General features: G+C 41.5%; 1 protein-coding gene across 2 annotated transcripts in view; it reads right to left on the reverse strand.

Moving 5' to 3' along the window:
• The window catches only part of THBS4 (thrombospondin 4), a 40,587-nt gene that overhangs the window by 17,326 nt on the left and 4,782 nt on the right, over positions 1–18,479 (reverse strand). Inside the window, exons 3-9 of one of the 2 annotated variants that reach the window (XM_032095180.1) lie at positions 14,646–14,893; positions 13,462–13,567; positions 7,645–7,727; positions 6,980–7,031; positions 5,496–5,668; positions 2,229–2,366; positions 1,549–1,626 (exon numbers count right to left, since the gene is read on the reverse strand). In XM_032095180.1, the coding sequence (XP_031951071.1) occupies positions 1,549–1,626; positions 2,229–2,366; positions 5,496–5,668; positions 6,980–7,031; positions 7,645–7,727; positions 13,462–13,567; positions 14,646–14,893 (878 nt within the window). Of the gene's footprint in view, positions 1–1,548; positions 1,627–2,228; positions 2,367–5,495; positions 5,669–6,979; positions 7,032–7,644; positions 7,728–8,055; positions 8,061–13,461; positions 13,568–14,645; positions 14,894–18,479 lie in introns of those variants that run through there. The other variant, XM_032095181.1, reaches the window with a different exon arrangement.

An 18,479-nucleotide genomic window follows, 5' to 3' on the forward strand; every position in this document is an offset into this window, starting at 1 on the left:
GTGCTGTTCCCCAAGGCTCAGTGCTGGGGCCAGTTCTGTTTGGAATCTTCACTGATGATCTCATGGAGTGCACCCTCAATCAGTTTGCAGGTGACACCAAGCTGGGTGGGAGTGCTGATCTGCTGGAGGGCAGGAAGGCTCTGCAGAGGGATCTGGACAGGCTGGATCATGGGCTGAGGCCGATGGTGTGAGGTTCAACAAGGGCCAGTGCCAGGTCCTGCTCTTGGGTCACAACAACCCCAGGCAGTGCCACAGGCTGGGGCAGAGTGGCTGGAAAGGGCCCACAGGAAAAGGGCCTGGGGGTGCTGGTGACAGCGACTGAGCCAGGGTGTGCCCAGGTGGCCAAGAAGGCCAATGGCATCCTGGCCTGGATCAGCAGTGGTGTGGCCAGCAGGACCAGGGCAGGGATTGTCCCCCTGTACTTGGCACTGGTGTGGCCACACCTCAAATTCTGTGTCCAGTTTTGGGTCCTTCACTACAGGAAGGTCATTTTGGTGCTGGAGTGTGTCCAGAGAAGGGCAATGGAGCTGGTGAAGGGTCTGGAGGACAAGTCCTATGAGGAGTGGCTGAGGGAGCTGGGGGTGTTTAGCCTGGGGAAAAGGAGTCTCGTGGGAACCTTATCATTCTACAAGTACCTAAAAAGATGCTGTAGATGGGTAGGGTTCAGTTTTTCTCCCAGGTAAGAAGTGATGGGACAAGAAGAAATGGCCTCAGATCCTCAGGCCATCTCAGGTCAGGGGAGACTTAGATTGACTATTAGGAAGAATTTGTTTACTCAAAGGATTGTCAAGAATTGGAACAGGCTGCCCAGGGAAGTGGTGGACTCACTATTCTTGAAAGTGTTCAAAATAAGTGTGGAGGTGGCACTTGGGAAAATGGTTTTGTGGGATTGTCAGTGCTGTGTTAACAGCTGGACTCAGCCTTAAGGGTCTTTTCTATCATAAATGATTTTATGATTATGTGATTCTATGTCTAACTTGCTTCATAGCATTAAAATGGTTGTATGCCCTCTTTATTGGATCCTAACATCTTTCAAACCATTTTTACTTTTCCTGTGCTTGCTCTCCTGGGTTTAATATCTATGGGCATTAACAGTCTTGTACCAATTGCCACTCTCATTTCCATTTATTTAGAGGGATAGCTGTTACTGTATACGTAACTCCTATAAAGAGAGCACCCAGCGGAACAGCTTGTTGCAACAGTTCTCAGGTGGCAGGAGATAAGGGAAGCAAAGCTTTAATCTTTCAAAGGAGGTTCCTTGCAATAACATATCCATAGACACATGTCACTGGATGGTATGGAGAGAAGAGCTCCTGTTCTTCAGGGCAAGTGATAAGGATACAATTCAGATGGATGTGTTAATGACAAATCAAGTATTGATTTTTTTTATTATTAGCTAGGAAAAGAAGAAAGGATTCTTTGATTTATATGAAGCCAAGAAACAAATTGTATTATTCAGCTCTTCCATCAGACCCATAAATCCAATCCTAACCTCATGGAATTTTAAAACAGTCGATTTTTTAAAGGCATAAATGAAAAGATGCTTACCAAAGTGTTTATGCAATGGGAATTCGGAACACAGAGTCCAAGTCCACCATTCTGACATTCATCAATATCTAAGCAGACCTAGCAATAAAACCAAATCCACAAATAATAAAAATAATGTCAATTTATTGAGATCAAAGTCTGAAGAAACAACACTAAAGTTTAAGACTGGAAGAGACATAGCCTCTCCTGAAACTGCTCTCAGAATGTCACAGACATATCCACAGGCTAAATTTCCAAACCCTGAAGAGACACAAACCAGAGAATTTCTGCTTTAGGATGTGTTTGGTTCACCCTCAAGAGTTTATACAAAAACTGTGTTCCCACTATAGGTGCTTCTGGAAATATGCAAAAAAATTTACAGTAAAATGGCCCTTTTTTATGATTTTCTTCCTAGTTCAAAGCCATTTTACAGAAATCAACAAAGCCCGTTGATCAGAGATACTTACAAAGATAATGACATTTTTTCTTGTCTCTGTGCCAGTCAAGAATATTAGATTGTCACTCCCATTAAAGCTAAGCAAACACAATTCAGATCTCTAACTGAAACACTCTGAGCTCTGCCTAAGAGCATAAGGTAATTATGGAACAACTGAAAAATAAATGCAATTCAATACAGATGCATTGCTAACATAAAACCAGCACCTTGCAATGGAAGTTGTCGTGGAGGTGCTGCCACTCACCTGCTTATTGCTCTTGGCATAGCTGAGTCCTATCCCTTGCACGGTTTGTCCCGTATATCCTGGAGGACAGGTCTCACATCGGAAACCTGGAGCAGTGTTCACGCATCGTACACCAGGGAAGCAAGGGTTGTAACGACACTGCAAAGAAAAAACAAACCAAGCACATGTTCATGCTTCAGCAACATCCAGACTCAGACTGTGTATAAAGACCTCCCACCAAAGGCAATGCTACACACAACACCTGTATGTCTTCTGTTCAGAGAGGGCTTAGAGAGGAAACCGTCTCTGCAGGTATTTCTGACCTCAATAAGTCTTCAGCTATCTCTGTAATTTAAATAATATTTGCAACCTTACATTACAGCCTGTAGTTGATGTCCTAAACTCTCAATCCTTCCTTTAGTTGGGCAGATTTGGACCCCTGGGAGGCTGAAAGCCCCCTGGAAGGGTCCACACCACAATATCAGGAAAGACAAATAACTCCAAACACCCCTACTAATGTGTTTTGTACACACAGAAGTGGCAGCAGCATTTCCCTTCAGTTATATTTGGACAAATCTCATAGCCAGAAGGAATCCAATCATAAATGAGATCAGCAGGGATGTGTCGGTGGCACCCACACATTTCTAGACCAGAGGCCCACAGACAGTCCTTGGAACTTCTCCCAAAATATCACGTCCACAAAATCACCCTTGGCCTGAAGGCACCATTCACTTCATTGCCTTATGCAGTTTTATAAAACAGCTGTGACCAGTTTCACTGGTCTTGTGGCTGCCAGTTTGGGAAACACATCCTGCACTGCTGCCTTTCCCAACATCAACACTAGCTGCTAGGTAACATTTATAGGAGTACCAAAAACATCAACATGCCATCCCGCTGCACAGGGCTCAAAGACAACAATAAATGAGAAACATGAAAAAGAAATGCTAAAGTTTTAAAAATATGCCTTTTTTTCTCTTTCCATCACTGACAGACAATCATCTGCAAGATGGAGGGAGAACAAACCAGACAATATCCACCTACAAAAGACATACAACTTGTACCCAAACACACACACACACAGAGAAGCAGGAAAGCTATGCTTAATATCAAAATGTGTTTGACAGAAAGATTTGTTAATAGTACGTCAATCAGTACTATAAGGAAAACGTAAAACCTAGGACAGACATTTTGTGCCTCCTTATTTTGCTGTGGATTCTTTATTGTAGGCAGCAGAGGGCACCCAAATTACACAGCACACAGAGCAGAGCTGCAGCTCCCAAGATAATGGGCACCAGCATACCAAAGTAATGTCTTCAAACTGCTAATGAATTAGGGAGCATACTGCAGAGATGCTAACAGCCTCAGGAAAGATGATGGCAGCTCTTAGTGAGGAGTCTTCCAGATTTGTCTTTACCAGAATTTGTACAATAACTTCTTTTAAAATGCATATTATTAGGAAGTACAGAAATAGCTCATTCATAAAAGGCTTTAAATAAATTTTAAAAAACAAAACTGACCAACCAAACAAAAAAACTTTCCTTCATATCAGCTAACTCAGGAAAACAAGTAGTATGACACATCCCCTCTCATTAGACAATTCAAAATTATTGCAATTTATTGCTTCTTTATTTCTCCCTGTGCAACTCTAAGTAAAAATCCAGCTGATTAAGTAGGTGTTTGCTGGTGAACAAAACTGCTCCCGACAAGGTGACATTTTAATGGCAGTGTCCATATAAAGACCTCATAATAAACAAGACTGTATCTCTATGACACAATTTTGGCATAAATTTCTTGCTGTTTCTAATGTGAAAGCAGGTCTGTCATGTGGAGTGGTGGCAGGAAGATGAAGGTACATGAGTCTCCAGTGACTAGAGCCTGACTGCTAACAGACAACCACTTTAATATCAAGCCATCATAAACTAGTCTCTGTTTCTTTTTCCACCGCTGCTGTAATGGGCTGAGTTGCTCCAACTCTGAAAATGGCAGGGAGGAGATTATTGCCATGCTCTGTGTCAGTCTGAAAATAGCTCAGGAGGTGAAACCCGTCCGTATTGCCAGGCTCCACCTAGGCTGGCTTGAGCTTCACACCATGGCTGTCTGTAGCATGGAACATGTACCACAGCTGTCTTGGATCTACCACTTGCATTCATATTTCAGAGCTTCACCTCCATTTTTTGCACCTTCTGTCGCAACAGACACAGTTCATGCCACATAAGGCAAAACAAGAGACATTGCCAATGCCTCAGGAAACTGCCACGCTCAACTCACTGTCTCTTTCCAGTGTTTTTCACAGACAGGTATAAGTTAGGCACATCACATCCTCTCTACTGATGGTCTACAGGAGGGAGTAAATCAAAAGAGCAGTCAAAGCACATTTCCTGTTGGCTAGGGAGGAGAAAAAGAGAATTGCTTTTACTGTTTTACATTATTAAACAGGTACACTGGTAGTACTGTGTTATCCACAGGTGCAGTTTATGACCTAATTCTGATGGTTGCTTGGTCTACTACATCAAGGTGCTTTTCCAAAAAAAAGACTGAAGAGTAATGGTAAAAATCATCCCACAGAAAAAATGCAGTGAACCTGTAAGTGGTTTTGTTGCTTCTGTTCCAACTAAGTGTCACATTCCAGTTAACACAGGTGTTCTTCAATCATTTAAGATACTGTAAATTCATTAATTCAGTACTCAATACAAGCAAGCTCTGAATTTCTAACATACAGCACAAGAAAAGAACCAGATTTAAGTCAACATTATTGGGTTTCAACACAAACACAAAGAAGCAAAAGGAAAGATGACAATAATTGTTTATTTTCTTTCATAGACTTCTAAGGTAAGGATGAAAACATGGCTCCGGTTTGGGTTGAAGAGAAGACTCTGGTCACCGATACTGGTTCAGGAGCACAATAATTTAAAGAAACAAAGCCCATATTGACAAGAAGTGCTTCTGCAACCTATAACAGAAGCTACTGCATCTTCTTGTGGAATAGAAATGACAATGTCAAAAGTTTGTTTCGGTTGGGTTTAGGTTCTGGGGTTTTTTTCCAAACATTAAGCTCCTTTAAATGACTTCTCAACTCACCAGAGCATTTCAAGTTTTCACACATATAACCTCCATAAAGTTGCAGAAACAGCAAAATAGTCACATAAAATCAAATCAGAATGAATTAATATTCACTGTGCAAGCAGTCAGTAAATGCTGAAGACAGCAAGTATTAGCAAACCATTGATATGTATGAAACAGTTGCTTTTTAGCTTTTTTTTTTTAGTTCAGTGAAAGTCACTATTTTACCTCATCAATATCTGAGCATGTAACTCCATTTCCTGTGAGTCCTTCAGGGCAGGGCCCACACTGAAATCCCTCTGCTGTCTCCACGCACCTCACTCCCCTGAAGCAGGAATTAACTTCACATTTCGGTTTAGTACGCCTAGGAAGCTGAGTTGGAAAACTCACAGTGCCCAAACCTTTAATGCAGAAAGAACAACAGTTTCAATAGTTGAAAGAAACATTCATCATAGTTCTCAGCTGGAAAGCATTCTGAAGAAATCCCCAAGACACTTCAAGTCCCTGCACTGTGTTCCGGCCAGCTGTGCTGTGCCTGAAAAGACTCCATGGTGGGAATGGCCCAGGACCTTACTGTGTCCCCAGCAAGGGGAAATTGAGGCTATTTTTTTAGGTCCATGTGCTTCTCCTGGCTACATATGGGGGTCTTCCTCCTAGGCTAGTCCTAAAACATATCTGCCAGGGGAGGAAACTCTGAAAGCCTGTGACCTCAGACCAGGGGACTCAAGTATAAGCCTACAAGTACAGGGCATTTCTCTGGCTAAACTGGCAACACTACCACTTCATAAGAAAAACAATGTTCTGGATTCACAACAGCATCTCTGACAGTCGACAAGTAGGAAGAATAAAGAAGCAGCAGCTGACAGCCCACAAACAGAGCAGGACCATGCAAGTACACAGGCTTAGGTGCACAGAGACCAGCCGAAGACTGGTCTTTCTGAGACTCTGGCAGGTACAGAACCTTGGTACAAATGCATGTAGGAATTTGACTTTTCCTTTGGCACTTACACATAAAAGTTACCCTGCCTAGAGCTCAACTTGAGTTTTGATGAGGCTGACAGACTGGAAGAAGAAATCAACTAAAAGGCCTGATGAGTTTAAGACCTTTCATCTCACACAGTAAGGGAGTATATTGGTTTTTACAGTGACTTCACTTGTGTACTGATTGTCAGTTGTGTAGGAGGGCCATGAAGTAGCATTTGGAAAAGAATTTATTTCTTTCATCTAGAGAAAAGATGAAGACCACCTTTTGGGTCTTACTGCTAACTAGTGACTGCCTACTCAGAATCAGACAAACTTCAGGTGGACTGCATAGGATCTTCCTCAGACTGATAATACCAGCTAGAGCAGAACAGGATTCCTCCCTTGTCCTTCTACTAAGATGGTGCATGAGATAGTTGGGAGACAGTGTCTCCCTCCACAGGAACATGTGGCACAGCTTTGTGGCAGCGTGAGAACTGCCAGTACCTGCGTGGTACTGCTCGGTGCTCGGTTTAGTGGCATTTTATCCCCCAACAGGTGATTGGCAGGTCCATGGAAGCTTTTTCTCTAATGCAAATCGATTTTAAATTTGTGTCCAAATACAAACACATCTAGAACAGTATTTCTAAAAAAGTACTTTTTAGAAACCACATAAAGCTAACATGACCATCACTAGTTTTAAAACAACTCTGTATCTCTTCTACATTACCAGCAATAACAGGAATACTCACCACATGCTTGGCATTCAGCTATGGTATTTCTCAGAAAAGTGGTTTCTTTGACCTTGAGAATATAGAAAATAAATATTATTTAGGTACAGATAGTTTCAGTTTGCACCTGGCTGAGAGAACAACCATTAGTGCCCAAGATGCCACTCAAACCATGCAACATAGGTAATCTGTTTTAAATGAGATGCTCTTTGTACTCCATAAAATTAAAGATACAGAAAATGGATGTACTTAGGTTCAGCCTTCATCAACAGGACCTTTAAAGGTCCAAAAGTCCTTGTTTGACCAAAGGTATGTGCCACCAGCAATTCCAGTTCTGACACCCACCAGCAAGTGAAACAAACACAGTTTCAGTTTCATGCAACAGACCCACAACTATCTAATAGTGGGCTAGGATGGCTTCTGTACTTCCTCACCAGACACTAAATTTTCTGGATCTGAATAAGCAAGCCTCTTACACTCCCACATTCAATGATCCTCCCTTGCAAGCACAGGGTACCAGGACCTATATGGTTATTTCTTCTCCATTGCATCATGCCTCCAAGGCAATGAACTCTACACATGAGTTTATTGCTTATGTGAAGTCTGCGCTGACTTATTCTGTGATTCTGTGACTCTATCAAAGGGGCAAAATTGGGATATTTCACACTAAAGCCTCTATACAGTACCTGTTGTCTAAGAAGGTCTTTCACATCTCCCAGTATTTGGTTCATCTGCATCATTTGACCCATCAGCTGCCTGTGAAAATCACCTGCAGGGAAACAGCAATGAAAAACAGTACACAACATAACTCTCCTTCGTTTGCCATGGTAATTTCTGAGATATAAGATGGAAACCCCATAAAGAGCCATGGAGGGCAGACATTACTGTTATGTAAGCCCTGTAGAAATCATCAGAGAGACAGTATTTATCTCAAATTTTATAGTGTTATTTGCATGAACTTGAGGCTTTTCTGGACTGAACTCCTTATAGCCCACAGAAACAGGCAAAGCAGAAAGCTGTTCACAGAGAGAAAAACAAGATCACGATTCTTCTACCATTACTTCAGTGTCAAGGCTCTCTAAGGCAACTAAGACCACCAGTGCTACTGGTTCCTCCCAAGCCTAAGACCAGCAACCCTAAGGGAAACTTCAGGATTTCAGAACTGGGTATTTATCATAACCTGTTTGGGGTAGGAGGGCAAAGTGAGGCCATGAAGCATATGTACATACAATGGGAAGATACCCTGCATAAGTCCATTCTGTGTCATAGAGTCATAGAATCATCAAGGTTGGAAGAGACCTTTAAGATCATGCAGTCTAACCATCCACCCAACACTACCACTGTGACCCCTAAACCACTAAACCATCACCTAAGCACCAGATCCAGGCACCACCTGAACACCTCCAGGTAATTCCACCACCTCCCTGGGCAACCTATTCCAATGCCTGACTGCCCTAATAATGAAAAGATATTTCTAATATCTAATCTGAATCTCCCCTGTCTCAGTTCAAGGCCATTTCCTGTTGTCATCCTACTGCAGGCATGGCAGAAGAGACCAGACCCCACCTGGCTATACCCTCCTTTCAGGTGGTTGTAGAAAGCAATGAAGTCTCCCTGAGCCTCCTCTTCTTGAGCCTAAACAAACCCAGCTCCCTCGGCTGTTCCTGAAACGACACATATTCTACTCCTTTCACCAGCCTTGTTGCCCGTCACTAGACACGTTCCAGCACCTCAATCTCATGTTTAAAGTGAGGGGCCCAAAGCTGAACACAGGATTTGAGGTGCGGCCTCACCAATGTCGAGTACAGGGGGTTGATTACTTCCCTGGTCCTGCTGGCACAGCACAGTTGTAACCACAACTGATTAATACATATTTTTCAAAGTGAAGTTACCCAGCTTTCTGAGCAAGCTCACTGTGAAGTTCTGAGAACACATCAACGATGCCTGCTCTGACAAAACAGTGCTTTTAGTAACTGCAGCAGTCACTTGGCTCTTCTTCTCAAAGGCAGCTCATCACACTGCACACAAGTTTATGGCTGCATTTGCTTCTGACAGGTGCACACTTTGTACGGACTCACAAAACATCTACTCAACACACTATGGACTCACACCAAAATCAGTCCTCAATACTAAGTAACAAATTAAAGACCTCTAAGACAAGATCAAAAATTACATCTGTAATAAGCCATAGGGAAGGACCAGATCAAACCCAAGATCTTCACAGGAGATTTTTATCTGTTAAATGAAATATTTGTTTTGAGCCAGTGACAGAGAAGAAGCAGAGAGTATGTTTAGCATAGTAACTTGTAGTTGCTTCTGTTTGCGGCTTACTTCTGAATCTGTACCTCTCTCAAGAAGATACTTGTTTACATCTCTAAGTCTGTACTTAAAAACAAACTTCACAAATACATGCTCTTTCACAGTCTAGGCAGGCAGGATATTTTGATATTATGCCCACTAGCTTCAGGGAGGTTTATTCACATGTTATTTTTGGGAGTACTGAAAGCTTATATGAAAAATGCTTCTCTTAATGTTTACCTCATTGTTTTGTACTTCAAAGCATGTCTAAGTGTTTCCAAACATTCTAGTGGGAACTATCCAACTCCTCACGTACTATGTTCTCTTCACTTCATATTCTCTCATCAAAACACTGAACAAATTTAAAGAGTCAGGAATCACCTGTTCCACAGCCTGCCTCTGTTCTAGACCTAACCTTGCCGTATTTTTATTTTGGTGACAACAGCAGGATGTAATATCATGGGTATTTCAGAATCCCATAGTGGAACCTGGCACACAGGCTGTCAGGCCAGATGCTTGTTTTATTTTTAAAACAAAGACTCATTTAGGCATTATTGATTGAAATCTGCAAAAAATTCTCAAGACTTCAGATGCTGTTTGTTGGCTAGCACCTAAATCAAAACCAGATCTATTCTGTAGTTAAGTTTTGCAGACTGCTGAACATTAAGGTGGACTAAACAGGTTATACTGCCTTGAACCTCATGTCCTGTGTGCAAATTTAGACAGCAGAGCAGAAACAGCTGAATACACCTGGTTTTGGTTTTTTATCTTCCATTAAAAGCAATTCCAAAAGTAGGCCCTACTTGCAGCAGAATGACCAGGGTTCAGGGATAATATTGTCCACAATATAGTGGACCCAGGAGCAAGCAGGTAAGCAAAAGGTACCAGCCTGAAGCTATACAGTTATCTGGCCCTTCCACGTAGCCTCTCTTATCCATACCCCATCCAATAAGGCAACTCCTCAGTTCAGCTAGTCCCTAGCTCTATATTCTTGAGTTTTAACAATATGATTAACAGAATGGCTTTCACAGTAATAACTAAGCTCAGAGTATTACTGACCAACAGGAAACTGAAGTCCCTCTCTTTCTCTTGACAGGATATTGCAGCATAGAATCTAAGAATGGTTTGGATTGAAAAAGACCCTTGAAGATCATCTAGTCCAACATCCTTGCCATGGTAGGGACGCATTTCACTAGACCAGAATGCTCATAGTCCCTTCTAGCCTGGCCTTCAACGCTTCCTGATGGGGCATCCACAGCTTCTCTGGGCAACCTGTTCAAGTATGGGCCCTGGATTTTGAGCAGGCAACCAGCTTCATTGCACAGCCAATTGGCCCAGGCATGTACAAACACTAGCCACCATGAAACACCTCACAGATACTTCTTCTACCTCTCTTGGGAACAACAGCTCTCTGGCTCAAGTAACACACTTTCCCGTGTCTGTGTCATTCAAATCCTGAAGTGTCATTCAAAGACAATGACATTCATAGAATCATAGAATAGCCGGAGTTGGAAGGGACTCGTAAGGATCATTGGGTCAAATCCTGGCCTTGCACGGGACAACCCCAAGAATCACACCATGTGCATGAGAATATTGTCCAGCTTCTTGAACTCTGGAAGATGATGGTTTCTTGTCCAGAGATCGAACCATGATTATAGTACAGATGATGGCTGACAACAAAAAAAGTTTCCGGACAGCCTACAATCTTTCACCAAAGAAGCTGTACATACAAGTTGTATATGGAATTAGGAAGAGGCAGGTTCCAAGTAAACAGAAGGAAATATTCCTCTGATATGTGATAAATTTCTTGCCAGGAGACATTCTTGACCATGCCTTCAAATCTGACTGGACAAATTCATGGATGAAAATACATTCTTGGACAAACACATATATTGAGTACAAAACACAAAGATTTCACCTCTAAGTCAAGAGCTCTGAATACCATGAACTGCTGGAGAACAGTAAAGCATCCAGAGAAAATCACACTAAGACTCCATTCCATTATACTCTTGCCTGTGGGTCTATATTGACATTCTGTCTCCAAAAGCAACTTGGTTAAAAGAATCTTCAGTCTGGTGCAACACAGCTATTTTTTTTATACTTTGTCAGGTTCAGGTACCCTCCACAAACTAGACAACCTCCAAAGATCCCTTCTGACCGGAATGATTTTGCGATGATCACATGCAGCACGCTAATCTCATCTACCAAACCCAGTGCACCTTGCATTCTATTTTCCTACTCAGCCAAAAAGATCCAAATATATATCTTCAGCCTATGTCTGATCATCATAAACTCATCCCACTGCTTAGGTGTCTCAGCCTCACAGACTGAACATGGAGGGAATGCTGCCAAAGCAATGAGCAACAACCAGGCATGCAGTCAAATCCATTTACAATTATTAAGGTCCAAAGCACTCCCAAGGATTTTCCAATTAATATGAAAGCACAAGGTTTTACCAAGATATTAGGTCTCACCCCTCCTACACAGCTAAGCATTTGCATTCCAGCTTTTCCTGGCAGTAGTCAAAATTGTCATTATCTGATATATTACTGCCATAGAAGAGCATCATGAAGCATACACATGGTTCAAGGCAGCCAAGTTAAAATTGCTGTTGGAACACTCACCTTTTCTTTTGGTGGATTTGACTATGTAGGCTTTGAATGTATTTATGTGAGTTGTTTATTATTATTATTATTATTATTAATGATACTAATTCCACTTGGAAGTTAAAAGCAACTGAATTTGAGAGTCTAAGCCAGGTGGAGGCAGACACAGAGACAGTATCTGTCTGTATATTACCATTTCCATTATTGATCAGTGAGCTAAAAGTTACCAATGAGAAAGCTGCAAGTCTGTAATTTGGAAACTCGCTGTGAGAGAAATGTCAGTTTTTGCAGAATAAATATTGAATTAGCCTTCCACATTCAAATGCCTGTTGATTTAGTGAAAAAGAGAGAGCTTTGAGGATAAAACACATTTTTTTACCTAAGTGTATATATGTTAAGAAGCAACGAAACAGAAGTATGTGCAGCTAAGGATTTACACAGCTAAAAGGTAAACCAGATTTTGTTACGACTGCACACCACTGATGCCTATACTCATGCGACGTACCCAGGATGCTCTCATAAAATTTCTGCATCTTATCTCTGTTCTTATCAAAAGCAGCAATGCTGCAGGGTTGGGTTTGGCAGAGGGGACAGGAAAGGGTGCAAGAGAGAGAATGTATCATGGATCCTATTTCAAACCTTGAACTGAGTTTCCTTCCTGTAGTTGTCACGTATTAACATATTGCATGCACAGTGTGAACCCATTCTTCTCCCTCACATCCGGAGCAGAAAGACAGATGGACAGGGACTAGGACTACAGATGGGACAGTCTGGGATAGCACAGGTTTTCTGAGTCCAGCGGTCAGGAAGCACCCTCACCTAACACAGGGGATTGCACTAAGTCCCTGGGGCCCTGCAGGGATCTCAGTAGCCTCCGCTTCTTCCTTTCCTCTCTCTTCCCAGTTCAGTCTCCACAATGCTCAGCACAGGTAGAAAAGGAATTGGTTTTGAATCAATGTCCCCTTCAGCAGGTGACAAAAGCCTTGGCTAAATTGTGGCAGGACTAGTGGCTACTCTAAAATGGCTTTTCCCACATGGACCTACAGCCTCTGTAGCCATGGCACAAACATTTTCTTCAGTCTCCTGCAAGCTTCTTAACACCTTGTTCCTCCCCTCTGGGTGACAGTCCAGTGCTCAACAAGAGCTGAATACTGTCAGTGTGAAAGAGTACATGGGTAGGTCTTGCTACTCCATTCATCTACCTTTCATACAGCCTGTAGCAATGTATCCCATTTAGCACTACTTTCCATCTGCAATTGTTTGCAATTTGAATACTTAAAATATTATTAAGCTGACACAAATGGATCATCATCACAAAAATTCAACTTCCAAATTATGCTACAAAACCTCTTTCAATCATTACAGACTTGTCTTTCACTAAAACAACAATTCATTGCTTTATCACCAGCAACAGTGACTGTTTTCTCTCCAAACTGAGCTATTTATAAAACATTGACAGGAAATTGTCATAGCTATAATTTAGTCAAATAATTGTTATTATTTGACTGAAGGCTTCTTCACATTTACCATATTCATCACATTAGCTTCCTTGCACTGGTGTCATTAGGAATAATTTTAACTCCCAGTTGCAGACCTTACCAGTGTACTGAGGTACAGGCTCGATTTGTTGAAGAAAACAATCCTGCAGGTTTCCCACTTCCGCAAGCATTCCTCCAGTTACCAGCTTCAGCTCGTCTAGTGTATCCTGGGCTCACAAGAAAAACAGAGCTCACAGTTCTGGTACAACAATGGGAAAAATATGAAATATCAGACAAAGTAATTTTTTTAAGAGAGGTGGTCCATTTCCTACGCATGCAGGGTTTCTATGCCGTTCCCTTCAGGTCCATCCATCACTATTTGAACTGTAAAAAATCTCTAATCTTTGCCTTGCAGATTTTCACATAGCTGTGGTTTTATTTCAAACTTTTTTTACTGTTACAGTGCCTATGATCTCACACACTAGGAAGTTCACATATTTCTGTATCTGTGACATATGATTTTTTTAAGTGCATCCAAAACAGTCTTTTCCTTTTTCCTCTCCTCTCAAACAGGTACATATATTCATGTCAGGAATATGGGCACCACAGTCATTCTCCATAAAAACAGGCTCACTTTCAAGCCTGTAATGAAACAAAGTGGGCAACCTTGGGGGCAGAATGCCTTTGCACTTTATAATAAGTATTTTTGATAAATGATCATTGAAGATGTTGTGGAAGACACTGTTTATCTTGGACTGCTGACAGGGAGATGACAGGAAGCTTTATCCACTCCTGGATGGCAGACAGAGGAAGAAAAGCTACTGCAGTCAAACAGATGAGGGTTGCACTCTGGCACCACAAGAGTCCCCCCTTTCTTTTGTCTTTTTCAGTCTCTTGGCATATCATGAAGAGGAAAGCCACATACACAGACAAGCTCTGCTCATACAGGACAGCTGTAAGAAGCCAGTGAAACACTGCCCCTACTGCATTAGCTAAGTCCTTGCAAAAAGTTCAGTCCCCAAAAAACAACTAGATTGAAGTGAAGGAGGCAGTATTTTTTTGATTTTAATATAAAAGCTAAAAATTGTGTTTAAAACAAATAGCATAATTATTACAGGGGTCATGTAAGCTAAGATTTCACCTGCTCCATAGGGAACTTTTATTTACATTTATTTCACAACTTAATACTAAAGTATTACTGTACAGAGCTTGGCTGCTGTGAAGATTGAGGTTTGAATTCAGTGATTCAGAGGATCACTGGTGATCCCTCTAAGTGCTCAGCCTGCTCCCAGTTTCCATGCTCACCTGCGGCTTCTCCTGAAGAGTGCGCAACTCAACTGCCACCACCTTCTGAGACAGCGCTGAAAATGGTTTTGGCAGGTCCTCAATGGCACCTACTTGCAGGCAGTCCAGATACAATTCTATTGTGCTCAATCCCTGCTGCAGGCCACTCAGCCACAAGATGACACCATGGGATTTCCCATCGGCCAGCCGGATGTTGCTAAAGATCACGGAATTCAGCCTTCCATCATTCTTCAGATAGCGCAGCACCGCTAGGACAAAATACACAGAAGGACTATTAGAGGGTAGCAGATAGCCCAAGGCTGATCAAGAAAGATCCTGTGGAAATCTGCAATTGCTCTGGTATTTTTCCACATGTCCGCTTTAGTAAATGCATCCCATATGCAGACATAATGGTAATAACAAATGAGACATTGACTTTCAAAGCAGCCCTAGCAGGATGCTTGCATGACTCCCTATTTGTAAAGCTCTGCTGCCTGTGCTGAGTTTTCCTCTGCTTTGTCCAGGCCTCTCTAAATGGCTTAACCAAAGTCACTTTATAAGCCATAATGTGCTAAAATGCAAGTGGTAAAGTTACAGGGTGTAGCAGGCAGCCTGCAATCAGCACTTCGGTATGTACATATCTGATAGACCCAGAAATACTCTGTAGCAGAAGTGTACAACTAAAAAATCAATTTCAGTGATGCATACCGCATACAGTGAAGCCATCTAAGAGTGTATCCAAATGCATAATTAAAAACCAAAGGAAGCATGCTTCCAAGCCAATAACCTGCACTTCTCTGTAACAAACACTCAGTAAAACCAAAATATAATGCAGAAAAGGCATAGTCCACTCCTAGAGGTCACTAAGCCTCCTCTCAACTCTTTTTAAAAGCATTAGTGACTGACCTACCTGATAAAAATTCTCATTTTACTAAGTAAAATTCACCATCAAAAAAACCCACAACAGCAGACAAACAAATACTCTTACAATAAATATTCACTGAGCAATATTGAAAAAAAAGTCTCTTTCCTAAGGAAATTGGATCAGTAAGCTAGGGTCTGAGAGCCAGATCTCTAAGATCAGCTAGCTAGTTCTCTCCACAAAATCTCTCCCTGGCTCTTCAACTGCATATCTGCAGAAGCAATGAGCTGAACACATCTGGACAGTGTATAACTACCCTGCGATATCAGATAGACCTTGTTTCAAAGATCCCCCCAAACACCAGCCAACAGTCCCTTATCTCCTGATCATAACAGTTATGTGCATGAGGAATCAAGCTGCACAGACACCAGGCATCTAAACGTTTATGTGCTGGCTTTTGCTAAAGTCTGAAATTCACAGAGGGCTGCTACAGTCACATCAAGTGAGAGCTCACAAATGGTCTGATACTAAGTCAACCAAAAATTGTGGATATAGTGGAGGTAAAAGTTCATACTATCTTCAGACCTAGTAACAGCTACTTACTGAAACCATCCAATTTCTATTAATTAAACAACCTCCCTTCCCATCTTTCCACTACTAATATAATTGCTTTGATGCTATATCTGTTTGTTGGTGACCTCCCAACTCACTGAGCACATGCTCCCTAAAATTTTTCTAATTCCTCAGTCTAATGATTAAAAAATCCCCAGATTTATACCAGCATGAGTGGGGCAGGGTATGTCTCCATCTTTGAAGTCTACACTAGTGCTAGAGCCTCAGCAGCTGTGATCAATATAAGGAATGTTTCCACTGCTGTCTATGTCAAAACACTGCCAGAGCTGAGATTTCTGCAAAGGTGCATGAGGTCACCAGTAACTCGCTAAAAGGTAGCATTTCTTGGCAAACTCAAAGATCTGGCAAGACAGAGTACACTGCAAGCATTTTATTTATGTGAATATTATGCATGCCTGGTCATATAAAAACAAGGTCTTTGGATCTAGGCCCTGCATTCAGAGTGACCAAGCACAACAGTAGCCTAGAGAAAGAAAGAGGAGATGGAGGCAGGGCCCAGAAAAGACCCTGCCAGAATAGCTTCAGGACAAGGAGCAATCAAGCTTGGAAGGAGGATCAAGTATTCTTTCCTCAGCCAAAGCCAAAAAGTCATCTGGTAAACTAGAGTAGGCTTTTGAAGAGAGATTTTCTTGGATCACAGCCTCCACCTCTTAAGATTTAACTCATCCAAGGCCCTGCAGTACATTTGCTGCTTGAATATTTGACAGATATTCATGAGAGTGTCACCTGAACTGATAAAGAAACAAATTTTCAATTAAAATAGGAGTTGCTTCACAGAATTGTTAAATTGCAACACTTCTGTGCACTAACTGCAGTTTGCTCCATAAAGGAGTAATTTTAAAAGGATAAGAAATCCATGGATGCTATCTGCATCTGAAAGGCACAATTGTCTACCGTAAGTTTAGCTGTTAACTCAGTAAGTCAGACCTGCGCTTTTAAAAACATTTAGGTGTTACAAACATGTTACTATCAGTTATACCACAACAGAACCAGAATATGAGGCAACCATTGAGAACAAAACTCTTAAATGTGACATTTCAGAGTACAACTAAGGCCTGTTTTGAGCTCCTTAGGTCAGATTTGCGTGCTGGAAATACCATACAGAGAAAGCACTACACACTCTTTCGAAACCATAGATATTAAGACTGCATTTTGCTGAGATGCCAACATTGGTCCACCGCTTAAGCGATGATGTCTCGAGAGGATCATACACATCTCACACACTCCATACTTGCAGTTCACATGACAATCTCCCAGATGTAGTTTAACTTACTGTATGAAGTAGCCATACGGGATCCCTAACACGTCCAGAGAAATCACATGTGAAAACACTGCCTACCACTTGCTCACTGCCATATGCCTTGAACAAGGTGCTCTAAAGTAATAAGGAGGCAAAGAAATCCAATGAACGTTCTTGCTCTAAAAAGCCTCCCTCTCTTTGGTCAATTCTTTACATCAATCTGAAGGTCAATCCTTTACATCAGATAGGTTATAGATGTCCCCCATCTACTCAACACTGGTCATTGACAGGACAAGTCGCTTCATGCTGCCTATCCATGTGCCACTGTTTTGTTTGTCCTGTCACAGATGCTTCTCAAACACCAACCTACTGAAGACAAAACCAAAAGAAACCATGTAACCTTCCACCAGAAACACTTTAACAGACTTAAGAGGCTGTCAGTAACCATCGGACACGCAGAAATTTTTGAAAATCAGAGTCTGATATGTTCAAACTTGCATGTATATAGACACATTTGTGTGTACACATACGTGTTCCTATATGCGTGTACAACATTTACACACATAATTGTGCGTGTGTGATAGGGAGACAGGGAGTACGTGTAATCTATAATTTATTTATCAATTAAGTCAGTGTTAGGAATCGTATTACACTTATTAATAAGGCTGTGTGACCATGTATTACCCATTCCCAACACACCCATAGCTCTTATTCCCTTACCTCAGAAGGATTTTGGCAGACCTGATAAAACTACCGATGTTTTATCTAACTCATTCCCCAATAATGTACAATAAAAAGGTGTGCTTTTGTTCATTTGCAGCATATTGAATAATTTCCCTATATATAAACTGAAATTTCTCCTTAGAATTTCACAGTATATTCGATTCAGCTAATCACTCAGTAGCAAATTACTATAGCAGTGGTGAAGTCAATGCAGGAACAACAATGTACAAAATTCAACAATCTTTCATTGAACCTTAAATTTGTAGTATATCCTAGATCTGGTTTAGAGATCAATGAAACTCTCTTTTCTAAAACTGCTGCAGCTCCTACTCTGACTCCTGATTAACCAATTCCAAGAAATAAAGAACAAACACTTTATTTCACCCAACAGATCTTA

This window comes from Corvus moneduloides, chromosome Z, assembly GCF_009650955.1.
Source record: "Corvus moneduloides isolate bCorMon1 chromosome Z, bCorMon1.pri, whole genome shotgun sequence".
In the NCBI taxonomy this organism is placed as follows: domain Eukaryota; kingdom Metazoa; phylum Chordata; class Aves; order Passeriformes; family Corvidae; genus Corvus; species Corvus moneduloides.